Here is a 16,216-nt window from a genome sequence, read left to right as displayed (position 1 = left end):
GTACAGTTGTGTATGAAATATGATCTCTTTTTATTAATGGATTGTCAATGAGATCAGGTATAGCAGTTCCTCAACATGAACTCAGATGCTCTGAATGAGTGTGTGCGTGTGTGTGTCGTGTCAGGTTTCTGACCTGCACATGTAGCTGTAATCGCTGTGATTCATTAGAGGTATGTGCTCATATTCCACACACATTCACTGCCAGAAAGCCTAATAACTGAGAAAAGGTGGAGCGATGAGAGAGAGAGAGGGGGATGGGGTTCGAAAGAAAAAGGAGGTGATTGTAGGGGAGTGAGAGAGAGAGAGAGAGTTGCTGTAGCAAGCGATTAAGAGCAAAGGAAAGAGGATACCAGAAATTTTAAGATTGTAAGATAGTACTTTTTGGACTCCCTTATTAAATAGGTAAGAAATGAATGTTCGTATCTTTGTTTGAACTCTTTTTTTCCAATACATTAACCTTGCGATTTCAGTTTTGATACAAAAGTAACTGAGAGACAGCAAGCAACATACAGGCTCAATACAAAAGCCTTTTCAAAATGCCTTGAAGCTCTGAATTCCTTTATCACATGGCTGTCTAGTATTGTTCTCTCTAAAACTCATCAGAGTTGTTTTTATATGAGCTCTGTCTGGTTTAGTTAGGTTTACCCATGCAAAAGAATGTTAATCGATATCTTTACCAAGGGCAGATGGCACTACATGGTACACACACACTCACTCAGTTGTGTGCAACAGTTTGCTAACTGGTTTGTTTTGCAACAGAGAGTGATCTGGACGGCTGGATTGTTTGTATTCACTCAGCTAAATGTAAACCGTTTTCTTGAGATAATCTGCACTGGAGATGTAGAATGTCACATGAGAAATATGAAGCAGGTTCTGAAGTGCCATTGGTTGTTTACTTGGTATTCATTCCTCAGCCAGTTTAGTAGTGATTCTTCTTTCTTAGTATACTTCAAGTTTCTGGGTTTTTTTTCAATTCAGGAATGCTGTTTTTTCCTTTCTGCTTGATTCCTAAATGTGCTTGATGAAGCCTAATCTAGTAGATTAAAAAGATCACTCTTGGAAATAATGGGAATTACAAAAGAGTCAAAAGTAATCTTTCCAGGTGTGTTACGGTAATTATAATAAAAATGTATCGTTTAAATGCATTTTACTTTTGATTAAAGCATCTGCCAAGTGCATAAATGTCAATATGATGGGAATTGAGCAATTGGCTAATTATTTTGAAATACAACTGAATGACAATACAGAAGTGTTTCTTTATTTAATCTTTAACTTTACATTTTTATTTAAAATGTTATCTTTTAAAATTAAGTAATATTTTATTCAACAACAAAACTTCTAGCATTAAATCTGACACAATCTGATATTTTACTCTGAACTCTTAAGTCAAGAATGGTTAATGCAATCAGTTAAAGATGATTGAAATATTCACCTAAGGAATGAGTCATGAATCATTTGAGTTGACCACTGATCTGGAGCTACTTTTTATTCAGTAACAAACTTTTATTACATTCCAAAAAACTGATGCAATCTGAAAATATATTACTGTACATTCAAGGATTGTAGTTCTTAAGGTCATACTATTGGTCAATAATTGTTAATGAAATCAGTTAAAGAAAATTGATTGATGATCATTCACCCAAGGAATCAGTTGACTCCTCTGATCTGAAGCTCCATTCGTAACTCATGTTTTTTTCCCCCCACCAGATATCATGTTGGTGTGTCTACATCCTGTCATCCTTCTCCTCCTCATCAACTCTCTCGACCTGTCATCATCATCATCATCTCAGAATGCCACTCCACCCCTTTCCCCCATTCTCCCCCAAAATGATGATTACGGTGATTACGGAGAAACTACCACTGAGCCTCCCAGCTCGTCTACCTCCGAAGCCCCAGAACTCTATCCATGCAAATATGACATGTGCGTGGAGCAGCAGCAAACCTGCAAGGAGCTTGCAGCAGTCACACCATGCCTCTGCCCGGGGTTGAGCCCTCAAGACAATCCCCCGAGTCCACCGCACCTCTCGGGTCTAACTCAACAGGATGACAAAGGGGTCGTGGTGCGCTGGTGTGCTCCGACCTCCATTGTCACCCACTACATTGTCTTGGTGAAAGGCAAGGACAAAGTTATTGAGAGGGAGATAAGGGTGGAGGAGAGGAAAAGGGCAACAGTATTGCGGGATGTGGCAGCTGGTGCGGTCGTGTGTGTAAAAGCGGTGAATATAGTCGGCAACAGCACAGACAACTTGCAGTCGTGTGCCACATTTGAACCCCAACATTCAGACTCTGGACTTGCGCTGAAGCTGGGCATTATTGGAGGTGTGGTGGGACTCATAGTTCTTCTGGTTCTGGCTCTGCTGCTGTGGAGACACAAAACACGGCGGAAGTCTACTGCACGAAACGAGACTGGGGGAGTTCTGTAACAGAGAGAAAGGAGTGTGTATCTGTTTGTGTGTATGTGTGTGGCCATAAAAATGCACTTCATATGATGGGAGTAAATGAATGACTGTGGACTGATAGCCCACTGTGAGCACGCTGGATAGAGGGAGTGTATTAATGACTCAATGAAAGAGGGGCGCAGAGAAGGTAGACGAGTGACTCAGCACATTCTTCTCATTTGGTCGTCAGTGTCTAACAATGTGATTTTGGACAGACACAAATTGCAGACTGCTACTGTGCTGACTCTAATCATGGGCACCGTTTCAAGACCATTTCCCAAATCACCAACACACTTTTGAACTTGTGTATGTTTGTTTCTTCTTTCTCTTTTTTTGTTTTTGTTTGTTTGTTTTGAATGCAGAATTACAATTTCTCATTTAAATTTAGACTGGGTCAGATCAACAGCACATTTTAGGTTACTTTTTTAAGTGTACGTTTTTGCTAAAATAAAATATGAATCTTACAAAATAATAAAAGATTTTTTGTATTTTGAATTCTTTGGGGCAGTTTATTTTCTTATTAAATCAAATATATGTTCCCTAGAAAATCATAGATAAATCAAAACACTGAAAATATTCTTATATCATGTGTGTACCATATACAAGAATCTACACTGAAATCTAAACAGCTCAAATCATTATATTATTACATGCTAAAAATACCTGAAAACACCTGAGCCATAAATAGCATGTGACTTCTCACTCTAAAGCTACAGGAAAATGACATCATGATGACAACACTGGTTTGGCTGTTGACTGCACAAGTACACACACGCAGTCCCAAACCCTTCACCAGCAATCCTGAGCCAAGATTTCAGAGGCTGACAGGGTAAAATATGTATATCTTTCACAATTAAGAGTCATTAAGATTAAGATTCAGGCATAGGTAAAGCATCTAGTGTAATATAATGTAATATAATGAAATATATATGTAATATTATGTAATATAATGAAATATTATTAACATACATTCCTTGCAATTGTAAGGCCTCCCCAATCGGTACTGGAGAGCTTTGGGCCATTCCTGTTCTCTTTAAAAATGTTGAATGCAAAGAGGTCTACCTCTGCCCTCCCGAAGATCTCCCAAATCATCTGAACTGCTTGGGGGTGGATTCTCCATTGTCCTGGAGACACCCCGCCCTGGGACAGCATGCCCAATGGTACCATAGCGTAGGTGGCTGCCATCAGGCCCAGCAACCTCTGGAAAACGTTGAGGGTACTTCTTTGAAAGACACTGCTAGCCGCTGAATACTCAGTGAGGGTTCCTGCGTGAGCCAGGCCTGCATCCAGGGCAGGCCGAGCTGATAGCTGCCCCCAGGAAAGAGACTCGCCTGCTGGGAGACAGGCAGCTCTTGATTGAGTCCCAATTGGACACCTGCCTAATACAGGCATGGGTCCCTCCAAGGGGGCACAGCTGTGAAACAGCGATGGGAGACAGGCAGCTCTTGGCTGAGTTGATCCTGAGCCCAAGACGCTTCGGGTGACCCGTAAGGAGCAGCGAGCCATAAGCACAGAGCTCGCGCTCCGACCTGGCTAACACCAGCCAGTCATCAAGGTAGTTCATGACACGGATTCTCGTCTGTCTCAGAGGGGAGAGAGCCACATACATGCACTTGGTAAAAGTGCATGGAGCCAGAGGCAGTCCGAATGGGAGGACTGTAGATTGGTAAGCCACCACATCGAAAGTGGATCTCAGGAACGGTCTGTGATGAGGGGCTATCTGTACATAAAAGTAAGCATAAGCGTCATAAGTTAACAATGACCCTTAAAGGGATACTCCACCCCCAAAAAAATTTTTCTCTTTATTTATTTTCATCATCCTCACACAGTCCGAAATGTATATGACTTTCTTTCTACAAAATAAACACAAAATAATTTAATTTAAAACTGTGTAAAATGTTACATCTGTTGAAAGACATTTTTATTGAGAAAAGTATTACAATAGGAGAGGACTGATAATGTATTACATCCGGCTCTCACTGTTGGGGTCCTTTCTATTAGGGATAAAATATATATATATTTAGCCTATATTAGAAAAATCTTAACTAAAGAGAAAAGTGTTTCACCTAAGACATTGGTGAAATGGAAACAGGATTTTCATTCCCTTCTTTTCAGAATCTGTGGTCATAAATTCCTAATAAAGTCAAAGAAACTCACTTTAAAATAATAAACAGATATTACCCATGTAATGATTTTATCAGTATTTATCATATTTTTCTCCATTATGCTGTTTTTGTAAAGAGGAAACAGAAACAATTGTACATTTATTTTTTTAGTTATAATTATTCCAAATTATTTTGATCCAAAGTGTCTGGTTATTTTTGAGGTGTTTTACAAAGTTGTCACTATAACTGATATAATGGTCTTGTTTATGGATTGTGATATCGATTTAAATGGATAATAAAACCAAAATTTGGGAAATATCATATACATAAAGCAAAATGTATGTTAACTGTACCAAATGATAGACTATTTTCCACTGACTTAAAGGTTTTATGACTCTCTGACTTCAGTACCGAACAATCGTAAAGCTGTTAAGACATCTCAGCCGTTGAAAAGGATAATTGATGTGTTATGATTGTTTTTTTGATACAAAATGCAGAATTGTGATCTTATTTTTTTATAGATTCAAGTGTTTTGTATGACTCTGTATTCCCCTATTGTTATTGTTATTGCAATAAAAAAAGAGGACTTATGGAACATTTTGCTGTCCATGTGACTGTGCAGTTACAGCTTCTGTTTAAAATCAGTTGCTTAAAATGAGGGGGTGGTTTGGTAAGTCCAGATTCTTCACAGGGCAGATAAAAAAGTTAGGGATTCTTGGGATTTTTCACATTTTTCATTTACCGCAGAAATTATATCAAACAGCAGCACCTAGCCACCAACTCACGTATGTGTTTTTAGAGTGTTAATCTACCATCAACTCAAGAGGGGCAGAAAAAACATTTAGAAACAAGAAACATTTCTCTTTAGACGAAACACTTCCATCATTCTAGAAGAATAAACAGATTCAGTCAGCCTTTTTAATACTATTGCTTCTCGTTATCTGCTGTCTATGTAATCCTCTGTATTTTAGAAAGCTGGAAAATAACTATAATTTATGACAGAATTACCATAACAGGCAGAAATAAATAGTGTCTAGTGTGACGTATTCAGTTCTCTGCTACTGGAAAGTTCCGTTCTTGATTGTGGTGCGTGCAGTTTAAGGAAAACCACATACATCTCTGAATAGTTCAGCTTATTTTGCCTAAAATGAGGGGGGAAAAAACATGTGGGGTAAAATAACATTACAGTTTTTCACAATTGCTAAGACACTAAACCCCATTCTCTGAACTAAATTCTCACTAGCCTAAACCAATTTGTCGAATAAATCACTCTTTCTGCAAAACCTTAAACAAGTTTAGGAAACTATTTGCAAATCCCATTCATTTGTGTCGCAAAACACTAAACACAACAGGCAAAAGTTCAACACAACTAAAACACAGTTTTCATTGTTAACGACTCAAAATTGTTCACACTTGTTTCTAATGATGTGATCAAACCAACTGTACAAAATGTAAGCCAGTTTTCGGTGCGCTGAATGTTGATACCAACTATAGCTGGAAACAGTTTGAGAGGAAGAACGAAGAAGAGGAAGAGTAGCCTATATAAGAGGTGGTGGGTTTATTTTATTTTGTACATAGCAATCTGTGATCCATTCACTTCAAATTATAAGCAGCTAATTTAATTCAGCTGAAGTAATTCTCATACAGAGTAACTATTGTTTGATGCTCCTTTAAAAGAGATAGAGTTGGGCCTAAAAATACACTGTAAATATACATTTCTTACATTTTCATCATCACACCTTCCCCCGTATCCTTATCCGATCACGGCACATTTTTCCCAACTAAATAAATAAAAAACTAAATAAAAATAAAAAATGTGTCTAGGCTGAGCATCGCTTGAGAGAGAGATCGAGCTGTAACTAAAGCCAGATGTTCTACAGCAGAGCCTCATTTAACCAATGTTAAAAATTCCTAAGAATGAAACTGCCACTTCACTTCATTGTGTCGTTTTCCTCTAGTATCAGTCACAAATTTGAATACATCCTTCTAAGCTAAGCACAGCTGAGTCAGAAAGTGCTGGGCCACACATAAGCCCAAAGAAAAGGATTACGGAGCGCTGAATGACGCATGTAGCCCCTGATGCATTACCACAGACCCTGCTTTTAACACTGAACTTCAAAACGGCCCCTGCAAATGCAAATTAGAACCAGAAGTATTCATTGGGAGCTTTGTAAAAATGGGTTTCCATGGGTGTGTGCTGCAGCTACAGATAGGCAATGCCAAGTATGTGCTGGTTGGTGTAAAGCTCATCGCCACTTAACTCTGGAATGATGAATCATGGTTTCCCATCATACTCTCACATGGATGAGTTTGGGGGAATGGCAGTATAAAGCTACTTGACCAAATTTATATAACAAGTTAGTCAAGGAAGAAAAATGGTCTGTGGCTGTTTCCTTTAGTTTCACTGAAGGGACACACTTTGTGGAAACACTTGTCTATTTGTGTATGGCAAAACAACCTTGACATGATGTTTCTCATTTTTGTGAAACAGTTCACTTGTCATATGATATTATATTAATTATATTATTATTATGTGTTGTATATGATATTGTATCATATTGCAATTCACCAAACCATATATTGCTCTGGATCAGAGCAACTAAAAGCAGACAGCAGTAGTTTAGCATATTTGTAGTTAATTATTGGTTGGTGTCCAGTGGTAAGTATAAAATGAAACTTAGACATTTTGTCACGTATTTGGCTGTTTATGCATGTGCTTAAATTGGCACACACACACGACACTGTGGTATGCTTTGTACAATCCAAATGTGATCGTTATTATTTCTGATTTTTGGTCATGTTACAAGCTCTCCCGGTCTAGGGTTGGGAGAGGGTAACAGGATTAAATTAAATCAAAAAGGAGAAACGTAAACGTGGAGGATCCCCTTCAGTCCTCTGCCCTAGAAATGAGCGCCAAAGTTTTTTTTTATTTAAACAAAGAAAATAGAAGCAATCAATCTTAAACGTACAGTATGTAATTGTTTCGCCGCTAGGGGTCGCTAACCTCTTACAATAACAAAGGCGTAGTTTGATGACGCAACATTTGCTAAGAATTATGGATCTTGTCGTCAACGTCAAGCCGACCGATCTAATAATGTTTATGGATGACTGAATACATCGATGTTTTTATCATGACTGTGATATGAAGCAGGTCGGCATTGCTAAGAGACAGCTATCAGCTCCACACGCGACGCGAGTCCCGCGGATATAAAAGGAATATGGACATTTCATTCTACCGAACTACACACAAGTGCAGAATTACAACTCACAGGTCAGTTTATTAGACAAATTAAACTTGTGAGGTAACGCAGTGCTGTTTCACTTGGTCTAACATTACACTCACACTAAACTGCATTTAAATGTGTTGAAATGTATGTGTTAGTTTGTCTGTATGAGACTAGCAGTAAGCTAGATCAACATTAGAATAACATACAGATCATATTCTAACATTTTATCATTGTTGAACTATATAACATTGATTAGTTTTATGTAAATGTGCTCACCTGTTTAATAAAGTACATAAAGGAGCGGTCGAAGTCTCGGACGTGGAGCTCTCGTTTCTATATTGTCTATGGGAGCTCTCGGCATCTCGAAAACACCGCGCTGATATTGATTCTCGTTTTAGTTCTCCTTTTTTATCCAAAGTCTGCTTGCATGCATCCATAATGTTTGAACGAAACAACAACAGCGTGCAGATAGACATTGCGAACTACACAGTTGTCCACGTCTGTCGCTTTGGTTACTATCAGAGGGCTCTGGTTCATAGCTCTGGTTGCTATGGCAGTACGAGCGGAAACCAGGGACAACGCGGATATGACGGCCATTGACGGCGACAAAACGGAAATAAAGAAACGGGACGTGTCTTCGAATTAAATTATAAATTTCTCCTGGTTTGAAAGTTGTTGGAAACAGTCGGGATAATGTAAGTACACAACAAAAAAAAAATTATAACATAGATATAGTGATTTTTGCTATTTTTAAAGCAAAAAAATTACATATTGTGCCTTTAAGGAGAGGGTCTAGCCAAACCAACAAACAAAAGGGTTAACTATTTGAAGGAGAACTAAACGACCTGTAGGCTACAATAAAAAAATTATAATAAACAACACGCTTTCTTCCACTCCCTGACTAACCAAAAACAGGGATAAATGTATTACAAAAGAAAAAGTGACGCAGCTTCCAATAACATAAAAATATACGATACGATAGATAGCCTACCTTTTAATACCTGTTATGAAGAAAAAAATAATAATAATCACTACCTGATAGCAAAAGGACTACAGTGCTGTTTTAAAACCAGAGCACACACAAACCACAAGAAAAATCACACAGAGTAAAATACATATCCAAAAACCTTTATGCACATAATACGTCCGTCATTGTCTATATACTAATATCTGCCAGCAGATGGCACTGCAGCACAACCTGCCCAAGAACACAACAGATCACAATAGACCTTATTCACATCAGCGCCATCTTTAGAATGAAAGTGAGGCTGTGAGGGATAGAAATGTATCTCTTCAGGGCGCTGCTCTAAATAAGGTATATAGCACAGTGAATCTCAACCAGGGGGACAGGGCCCACTGGGGGGCCTCAAGATGACTTATTATATAAAATAAGACAAAATAAGCATTCAAATAGAAAAGGTAGAACATGTCGCCTTTGAATATTGTTGTGGACAATGGGGAACATTAAAGTCAAAAAAGTTGAAATCCACTGCAATAGCAGCACTGTTTCATTGTGGGAAGTGTAAATGTTACACCAAAATTATGGAGAAATTAGATTTTTGATCTCCGTGTAAGTAATATGCAGTATTGTGGAATACGTCTTATACTGTATGAATCGGGTTACCTTTTCAAACAATTAAGAAACTGAAGGATTAATGTAACGCACACAGTCATGTTTTTTCCTCCCACAGTCATGATTGTAAGCCTACATTACAAGTAAGAAAGATTTTATTTTATGCAGCTGAATCAAAAGAGCTTTATTCTTGTAATTCCCTCTTTTGTATATAGTCAACCCCATTCTCACCTCAAGAGTGTTCCATAAAGCCAGCAAACAAAGAGAATTAACTAAGTTAAGTATGGCTTACACTCCCACAGGCAGCTTAATTATGATTATTTGCACAATCCTTCATATGAACCAGACATTGCTGCATGAACTGAACAAGTTGTAAACTTTAGTTGCCATTCACTAGAGACCAGACATTCTATTTAAAAGACTTCTGAAAAATATGATGTCAGTGTATGAAGTATAAATTTACATTTTAGTATTTTAACTAAGATTATGTACTATAACTATATTTAGTTATAAGAAGAAGGCCCAATGGTTGAGAACCACTTGAGTATAAGTCTTTCTGTCTGTCTGATTTCTTTTCAGCCTATTTCTGTCAATATGACATGTTAAGTCTTCAAACTTCGTTTATCTTGACGAACTTGCCTTTCATGCGTCATCGTATGTTGAACTGTTAAAAACAGTATTTTGCATCAGCAAACGTTTCTTGTGTAAACTAGAGTTTTGTGTACGGCATGATTCGCAAACATTAACAAACACTAATCAATCTTTCGCTCTGGAAAATCGTCATTTTCATGCGCTTTGTTTACGCGAGAGGATGTCATTAAGCCGCGACCACATCTTTGACCAATCAAAAGTCAGGATTAATCTCCGCGTTTGTACAGTGGAATGAAGGCTCTGGCTCGTAGCTACAAAACGATTACCACATTAATGCAGATTAAAAATAGTATTGTCGTGAGCTTTCAGTGTGGTTATTTATCGAGTTTTCAACAAAACCCAGGCAGCGAAAGGCTCAATTTGCGAGAGGAATGTGTGGGCTAGTTTGCTAATGGCAATGCTATAGTAGCTCGTCAGGCTCGTCGTCTTTAGTTTCTCATTTCTGAGTGATTAACGTTAGAAATACTGTCGCAGCGAGACTCCAAAGGATGTGCGTTTCATTTTATAAAGCATTAAAATATTACAACAATAACTGATCAAATAGGTTTCCTTTTCGTTTGGTTGTACAGCAGAAGAATTCGCAATGAACTCAAAGCGCAACAACGGTGAAAACGGGGCGAGCAGAATCAACCCGTTGTCGGTACCAACAGCGACAAACAGCTCATCAGCGAGCGCTTCTCACCGCAAACAAACTATAATCAACTCATCCCATAAGGGGGAGAAGGATGAGTGCATGCAAAACACGGTCCGGGACAAAAACTTCTCCATCTCTACACTCAGAACTCGCCTCGGACCGACCATCCGGTCCACTCTGTCCGCCGCAGTGGACACCCTTCTGGGCGAGATCGTGGCGGTGCTGTCCGAAACCCAGCGAGAGCTGCTGACCAAAGAGCAAGAGAACGAGAAGCTGAAGGTTCGGCTCGAAGTCTCGGAGAGAGAGCTCAAGACGTTACAGGAGTGTCTGTGTAGCGCTCAGAAATTAATCGACCAGCTTCAGGGCCCCTTTGGAAACCCACCCATGCCGGGACATCACGTCTACGCCACCTCTGGACCCTTAAACTCGAACCGCTTAACCCATCGGAGTGCGCCCGAGCCGGATGCGCGCTGCTTTACTGGAGCTGAACCCGAATTGAGTGGCGCTCTGGGTGATGCCATACACGGCTTTGACTCCAGAGAAGAGTTCAAGAGCTGCCACCTCTCCATTCAGGCGGATGGGACGGTGACGAACAGTTTTTATGACCCTATATCCGTCCATTCGTCAAACATCTGTTCAGACATGAACCGACCTGGTAAGACAACGATCATTTTTACACCTGTAGGTACTGTTGCTCTTATGAATTGTTGATGTGCCAACTGTCAACACAGAAGTATACAGACATAAGACATTTCAATAGGCTGATTTTTGTGAGTTATCAGCTTACTGGTGTGCATGTAAACGTGCTCAGTGTGGCAACAACAGGGTTAAGGGATGCACAACAGATTGGTACCATATCGGTTATCTGTCGACATTAGATATTGTTATCTGCCGATATTTAATTGTGCATTGATATTTTCTATTTTTATATACATTTAAATGTCCAAACAGTAATCATTTAATCATTTTTTTCTAACATTAAGTTTAATCTTTAGCAAATCTCAAAATGAAAGTTGTCATACTGTATTTTTTCATACCTAAATTGTAGCATTTAAAATTATTAGATTCTTTTGATAAATATTATGAGTAGAATTATTTTAATATCGTCTATTTATTGGTTTTCAACCATAATCTGAAAAGTTTAATATTTGTGCATCCTTGATTCCCTATTTCAGAGAAAAAGATCAACAGATAATGTTTACAACTGATACTGATTATTTTTTTCTCATAACCATACAACTATGCTTTTCACATAATAAATAGCCTAATTATTAGACTCAAACAATACAATTCATGAGTATTTTAAAGTTGTTGTTACTTTTAAAAATATTAATGTATTTTATGCATTTGCAGTTGTTACTAGTTAAGTAGAAATATGTGTGAAAATTAGGGAAATTTGAGATTTTAGAAAGAACAGCTTTTAGTTGATTCAGTTTAACAGTTTCATAATTAGTAGTTTATGAGATTATGAAATTGTCATGTCAAAGTTTTGACTGCCATTTCTCATATGCCATTTCGCTGTAAATGTGTGATCTGTGTTACAGGTGAGATGGTGGATGACAGCAGAAGACTCTCGCACACCAGACCCCCCAACCCTCCCTCACACACTAGCTTCTCTGTTAAAGAGGAGCAGGTTCCTGCCTCTGGACAGGTGTGTGTGCGGGGAAGAGAGGCGCCCACCGAAGCCGAGCATTCAGCTCAGAGTGTGTGTGATCTGGCATTTGTCCACGTGGTCGAGGAGGAAGGAGGCTCCCGTTCACACCATCACCCCTCCAAATCTACACCACCGCCCCCCTCCAGGCCTCTCAATGGACCCTCCTCCAGTAGTTCGCCTACGCAGGGGACCTCTGGACTTAGATCGACCCAGAGAGATGCTCCTGGTTTGGGTATGACTCCCAGGAGGAGCCCAGGTGTGGACGGCTCATCGCCAGAAGAGCCTATGCGGCGCTCCATCTCGGAGTTGATGGGGGAGGCACCTGGAGAACGTCCTCACTTGTGTTTGGAGTGCGGCAAGACCTTCCGTCTGATCTCTAGCCTGAAAAAGCACCTGAGGATCCATACAGGAGAGAAACCGTACCCGTGCACCGTGTGCGGCCGCCGTTTCCGTGAGTCTGGGGCTCTTAAAACTCACCTCCGCATCCACACGGGTGAGAAACCGTATTCCTGCTCCGATTGCGGAACGCAGTTTCGCCATCTCGACGGCCTGCGGAAGCACCGCCGCACACACACGGGTGAAAAACCGTATGTGTGCAGCGTCTGTGGGAAACGCCTCAGTCGCCTGCAGCACCTGAAGCACCACCAGCGCATACACACAGGAGAACGGCCGTGTTGCTGCCCACTCTGCCATCGAGGCTTTAAAGATCCGGCCAGTCTGAGGAAACACCTCCGTGCCCATCAGGGGGAGCCTGGAGCGGATGAAGCAATAGGCATGGCCGGTTTGGGAGAGGGGGACGGGGGATCCATGGATGATGAGGATATGAGATTCGGGATGTGGGGGGAAGAAGAAGGAAACGAAGGCGAGCCTGTGGTGGACTGTGTGTAGTCAAGCAAACAAATAAGCAAAAAAATGAACATTTTGGTCTTATGGTGAATTTAACCTCAGACTTAAAATGTCTTTTCTTTTTTTTTGACCAAAATGTGTTAACTCTACGATCGAGGTTACATCTTCAAACACGGTCAGCGGCAACATAAAAACAAGCTCATTATTTGACAATATGGTTATGTAACTCTAACATGATGACTTCTCCTAAATATTCGCATATTATATCCGATGATGTTACAGATGTCACATCATATAGATGTGTTTTAGTGTTGGAGCTGTTGATGCTCCCGTGGGACTAACAGGGTATTGTATGATCTGTTACTCACAATTATGGGTGTTGTCATTGGTGTAATAATCATTTCATTTTAATGCCCTCTTCAGAGAAAGAGCTATTGCGTAGGTGTTCTAAGATGAACGCATTAAAGCCTTAACTGTGGTTGTATTGCACGGGCTCACGCTCCGATGTGCATCAAAAGCTGTAGTATTGTTTTAAATGAAGGTAACTTTCTTCCTTTTTATCGTTGGGTGTTTGCAGGCTGCAGAATATTCATTCAGTTTACCTTGGAAGTTTGTTTGGTTCATTGATAGATTTAAGAGCCAAGTTTGGAGGATGTTGTGTTCAGGGTGAAGAGTATATCATATGGTGCTGATCCAAAAAATCAGAAATGTGACTGCCTGGGTTAATTCAACGGAGTTCAGCTGACTCATCTGTAAAAATGTATTGTGCAGATCCACCGCTAACCCAGAAATCAAGGAAACTTTAAAAGTGGTGCCCTCTAATGGATGTAAGAGGGAAAGACTGTTACTGCCAAATTGTTTTTTTTGGTTGGTTCTCCTCCAAAAATGGAGATGCTGTTTCTGTCATGGCCATGGCATCAATCTGTGGTTTTGTGAATACATTTTTTTTTTTATATATCTTAAAAAAATGTCATTTTGTTCATTCAACGTGTATATTTTGTACATAGAGCTGAATAGGTTTAGTCTTTAAAATTTCATGCCAGAAACTGGAGCTTTAAAAGATCCATGACGAGTGTTTTAATAACTTCACTTTCAACTTTTCACTTTGTTATAGTATTGCATTTGTTCCTGACTGTGTCCACATGTGATGTTGAATTTAGAGATGTTGTTGCAGATGTTTGAAGATTGGTTCTGTAGTTGGTTCAACAAGTTCAACAAAAATGATTGCAGTTAACACCCCAAAACATTTTCGGTGTAAAAACACTAAATGGCCTCATGCTTAGTAAATATGCGCAACCGAATGTTTGAAATCATGTAAAGATCAAACATAATGATTTATGTTTTGTTTAGCTAGTATTAAACCAGTATTTTGGGCTGGTCTGCAACACTTTATATGTAATACTGTAATACAAATTGAGAGACAGCAACATTTTTAACCAAATGGAGGGGAAGATTCAAAGTAGTTGTTCGTAATGTTTATGTTTCAATATATGGTATGATCAATGTAAACTTTCATTCTCCAGCATTAAACTTCATTATGAGATATCTAAAAACAGGCCAATTTTGATAAGAAAACATTACCATCTGCTGAGAATTCCTTTGCTATAACAAAACATCTCTACTTGCATATCTTTCAGTTTGTATTTCCAGTCATTATATTCTTTTATAAAAAAATGGCACAGTCGTCAGCTCCCTAATATCTATAACCTTCAAGTTCACTCATATTCAGAATGATGTACCAACAGTATTATAATCATTGACCATTAAAACTTTCAAATGTATCAATTATTGAATCTGCATTTAAAATGTTCGTGCAAGATTTTTCTGGCTTAGATGGGGACTGAATTTATCAATGTGTGTGTATATATATATATATATATATATATATTATATATAAACATGCAGGACTCATGAACTTGGTCAAATGAATCAACAGTGTTATTGGTGGGGCTATTAGACATCTTTTCCTCTCTCTGTATTATATATAGGCCTAGTCTTTGTATATTTGTGTGAGTAGTCTTTTCTTTTCTGGGTGTTGACTCTGGTTACACTGGGATGAGACGTCTTACTCACAGGATACAACATAAAATAAACTACATGTATTTTGAATTTGAACAAATTCCTGAAAAAATTCATGGATTTTCATTCTTGGAAAAATGAAAACATCTATAATTTTCAACAGGGCAACATCAGTTATCATCAATGCATTTATAGGCTTAATTGGCTAATTTAAGGATCAATAATGGAAGTTATCCTGCACTGTAAAAAAAAAAAAAAACATCCCCAAATCTAAATTTTTCAATTAGTCTGATGTATTATTTCTCATTGAGCCAATGTTAACAGACTATTGCAACAAGAATTGCACTTGGGCCAATTAAATTTTTTAGATGTGACCAGTCACTAGAAAATTTTGACTTGGAGAGGTTAGAATTTTTTTACAGTGTGTACTCATGTTTAGATTTATTGCAGCAATAGTCATCTGGGTATTTATAGACATTATCGTTCAAAAGTATGCATCAGTAAGATTTTTTATATGTTTTTGAAAGAAGTCTCACTCTCACCAATGCTGTATTTTATTTGATCAAAACATACAGTAAAAATATTAATATTACATTATTATTATTATTATAATTTAAATAACTTTTATGTTTTAATATATTTTAAAATGAGATTAATATCTTTGGCAAAGCTGAATTTACAGCATCAGTAGTGTCACATGATCCTTCAGAAATCATGCTGATTTGCTGCTTAAGAAACATTTCTTATCAATGTTGAAAACAGTTGAACTGCTTAATGTTTGTGGGAACGATTATACATTCTTTTTTTCAGAATTATTTGATGAATATAAAGTTCAGAAGTGCAGCGTTTTTTAGAGATAGATATCTTTTGTAATGTTATTGTCACATTTTGGTCAAGAAAAAAAAAACCATTACTGATTTAAAATAGTCTAGAAAGTATTTAACATTAGTCTAGAATTGTAACTTTTACAGAATCTGCTTTAACTATCTGTTTAGTTCCCCATCAGTCAATTCAACCCCCAAAGACTTTCATTGTAGTGGCACTGTGCTCTTTTGCCCCAGACGATGAG

At 38.5% G+C, this 16,216-nt stretch overlaps 2 protein-coding genes across 2 annotated transcripts; both read left to right on the top strand.

Annotated features, from left to right (window-relative positions):
- Nucleotides 1-270: 270 nt before the first annotated feature.
- Nucleotides 271-2,931, top strand: LOC311294275 (LRRN4 C-terminal-like protein). The gene is made up of 2 exons (XM_084415074.1): nt 271-402; nt 1,708-2,931. Exon 2 carries the CDS (start codon nt 1,713-1,715, stop codon nt 2,421-2,423), a length of 711 nt encoding a protein of 236 aa, XP_084271200.1. The 5' UTR covers nt 271-402; nt 1,708-1,712; the 3' UTR covers nt 2,424-2,931.
- A 7,254-nt stretch (nt 2,932-10,185) lies between these two features.
- LOC311294040 (uncharacterized protein) lies at nt 10,186-14,909 on the top strand. Its single transcript, XM_084414670.1, has 2 exons — nt 10,186-11,283; nt 12,173-14,909. Exons 1-2 carry the CDS (start codon nt 10,578-10,580, stop codon nt 13,168-13,170), a joined length of 1,704 nt encoding a protein of 567 aa, XP_084270796.1. The 5' UTR covers nt 10,186-10,577; the 3' UTR covers nt 13,171-14,909.
- Nucleotides 14,910-16,216: the final 1,307 nt, after the last annotated feature.

The sequence above is a fragment of the Rutilus rutilus genome (genome assembly GCF_951802725.1).
Source record: "Rutilus rutilus genome assembly, chromosome: 7".
NCBI lineage: Eukaryota > Metazoa > Chordata > Actinopteri > Cypriniformes > Leuciscidae > Rutilus > Rutilus rutilus.
This window is presented reverse-complemented; position numbering and strand designations above follow the sequence as displayed.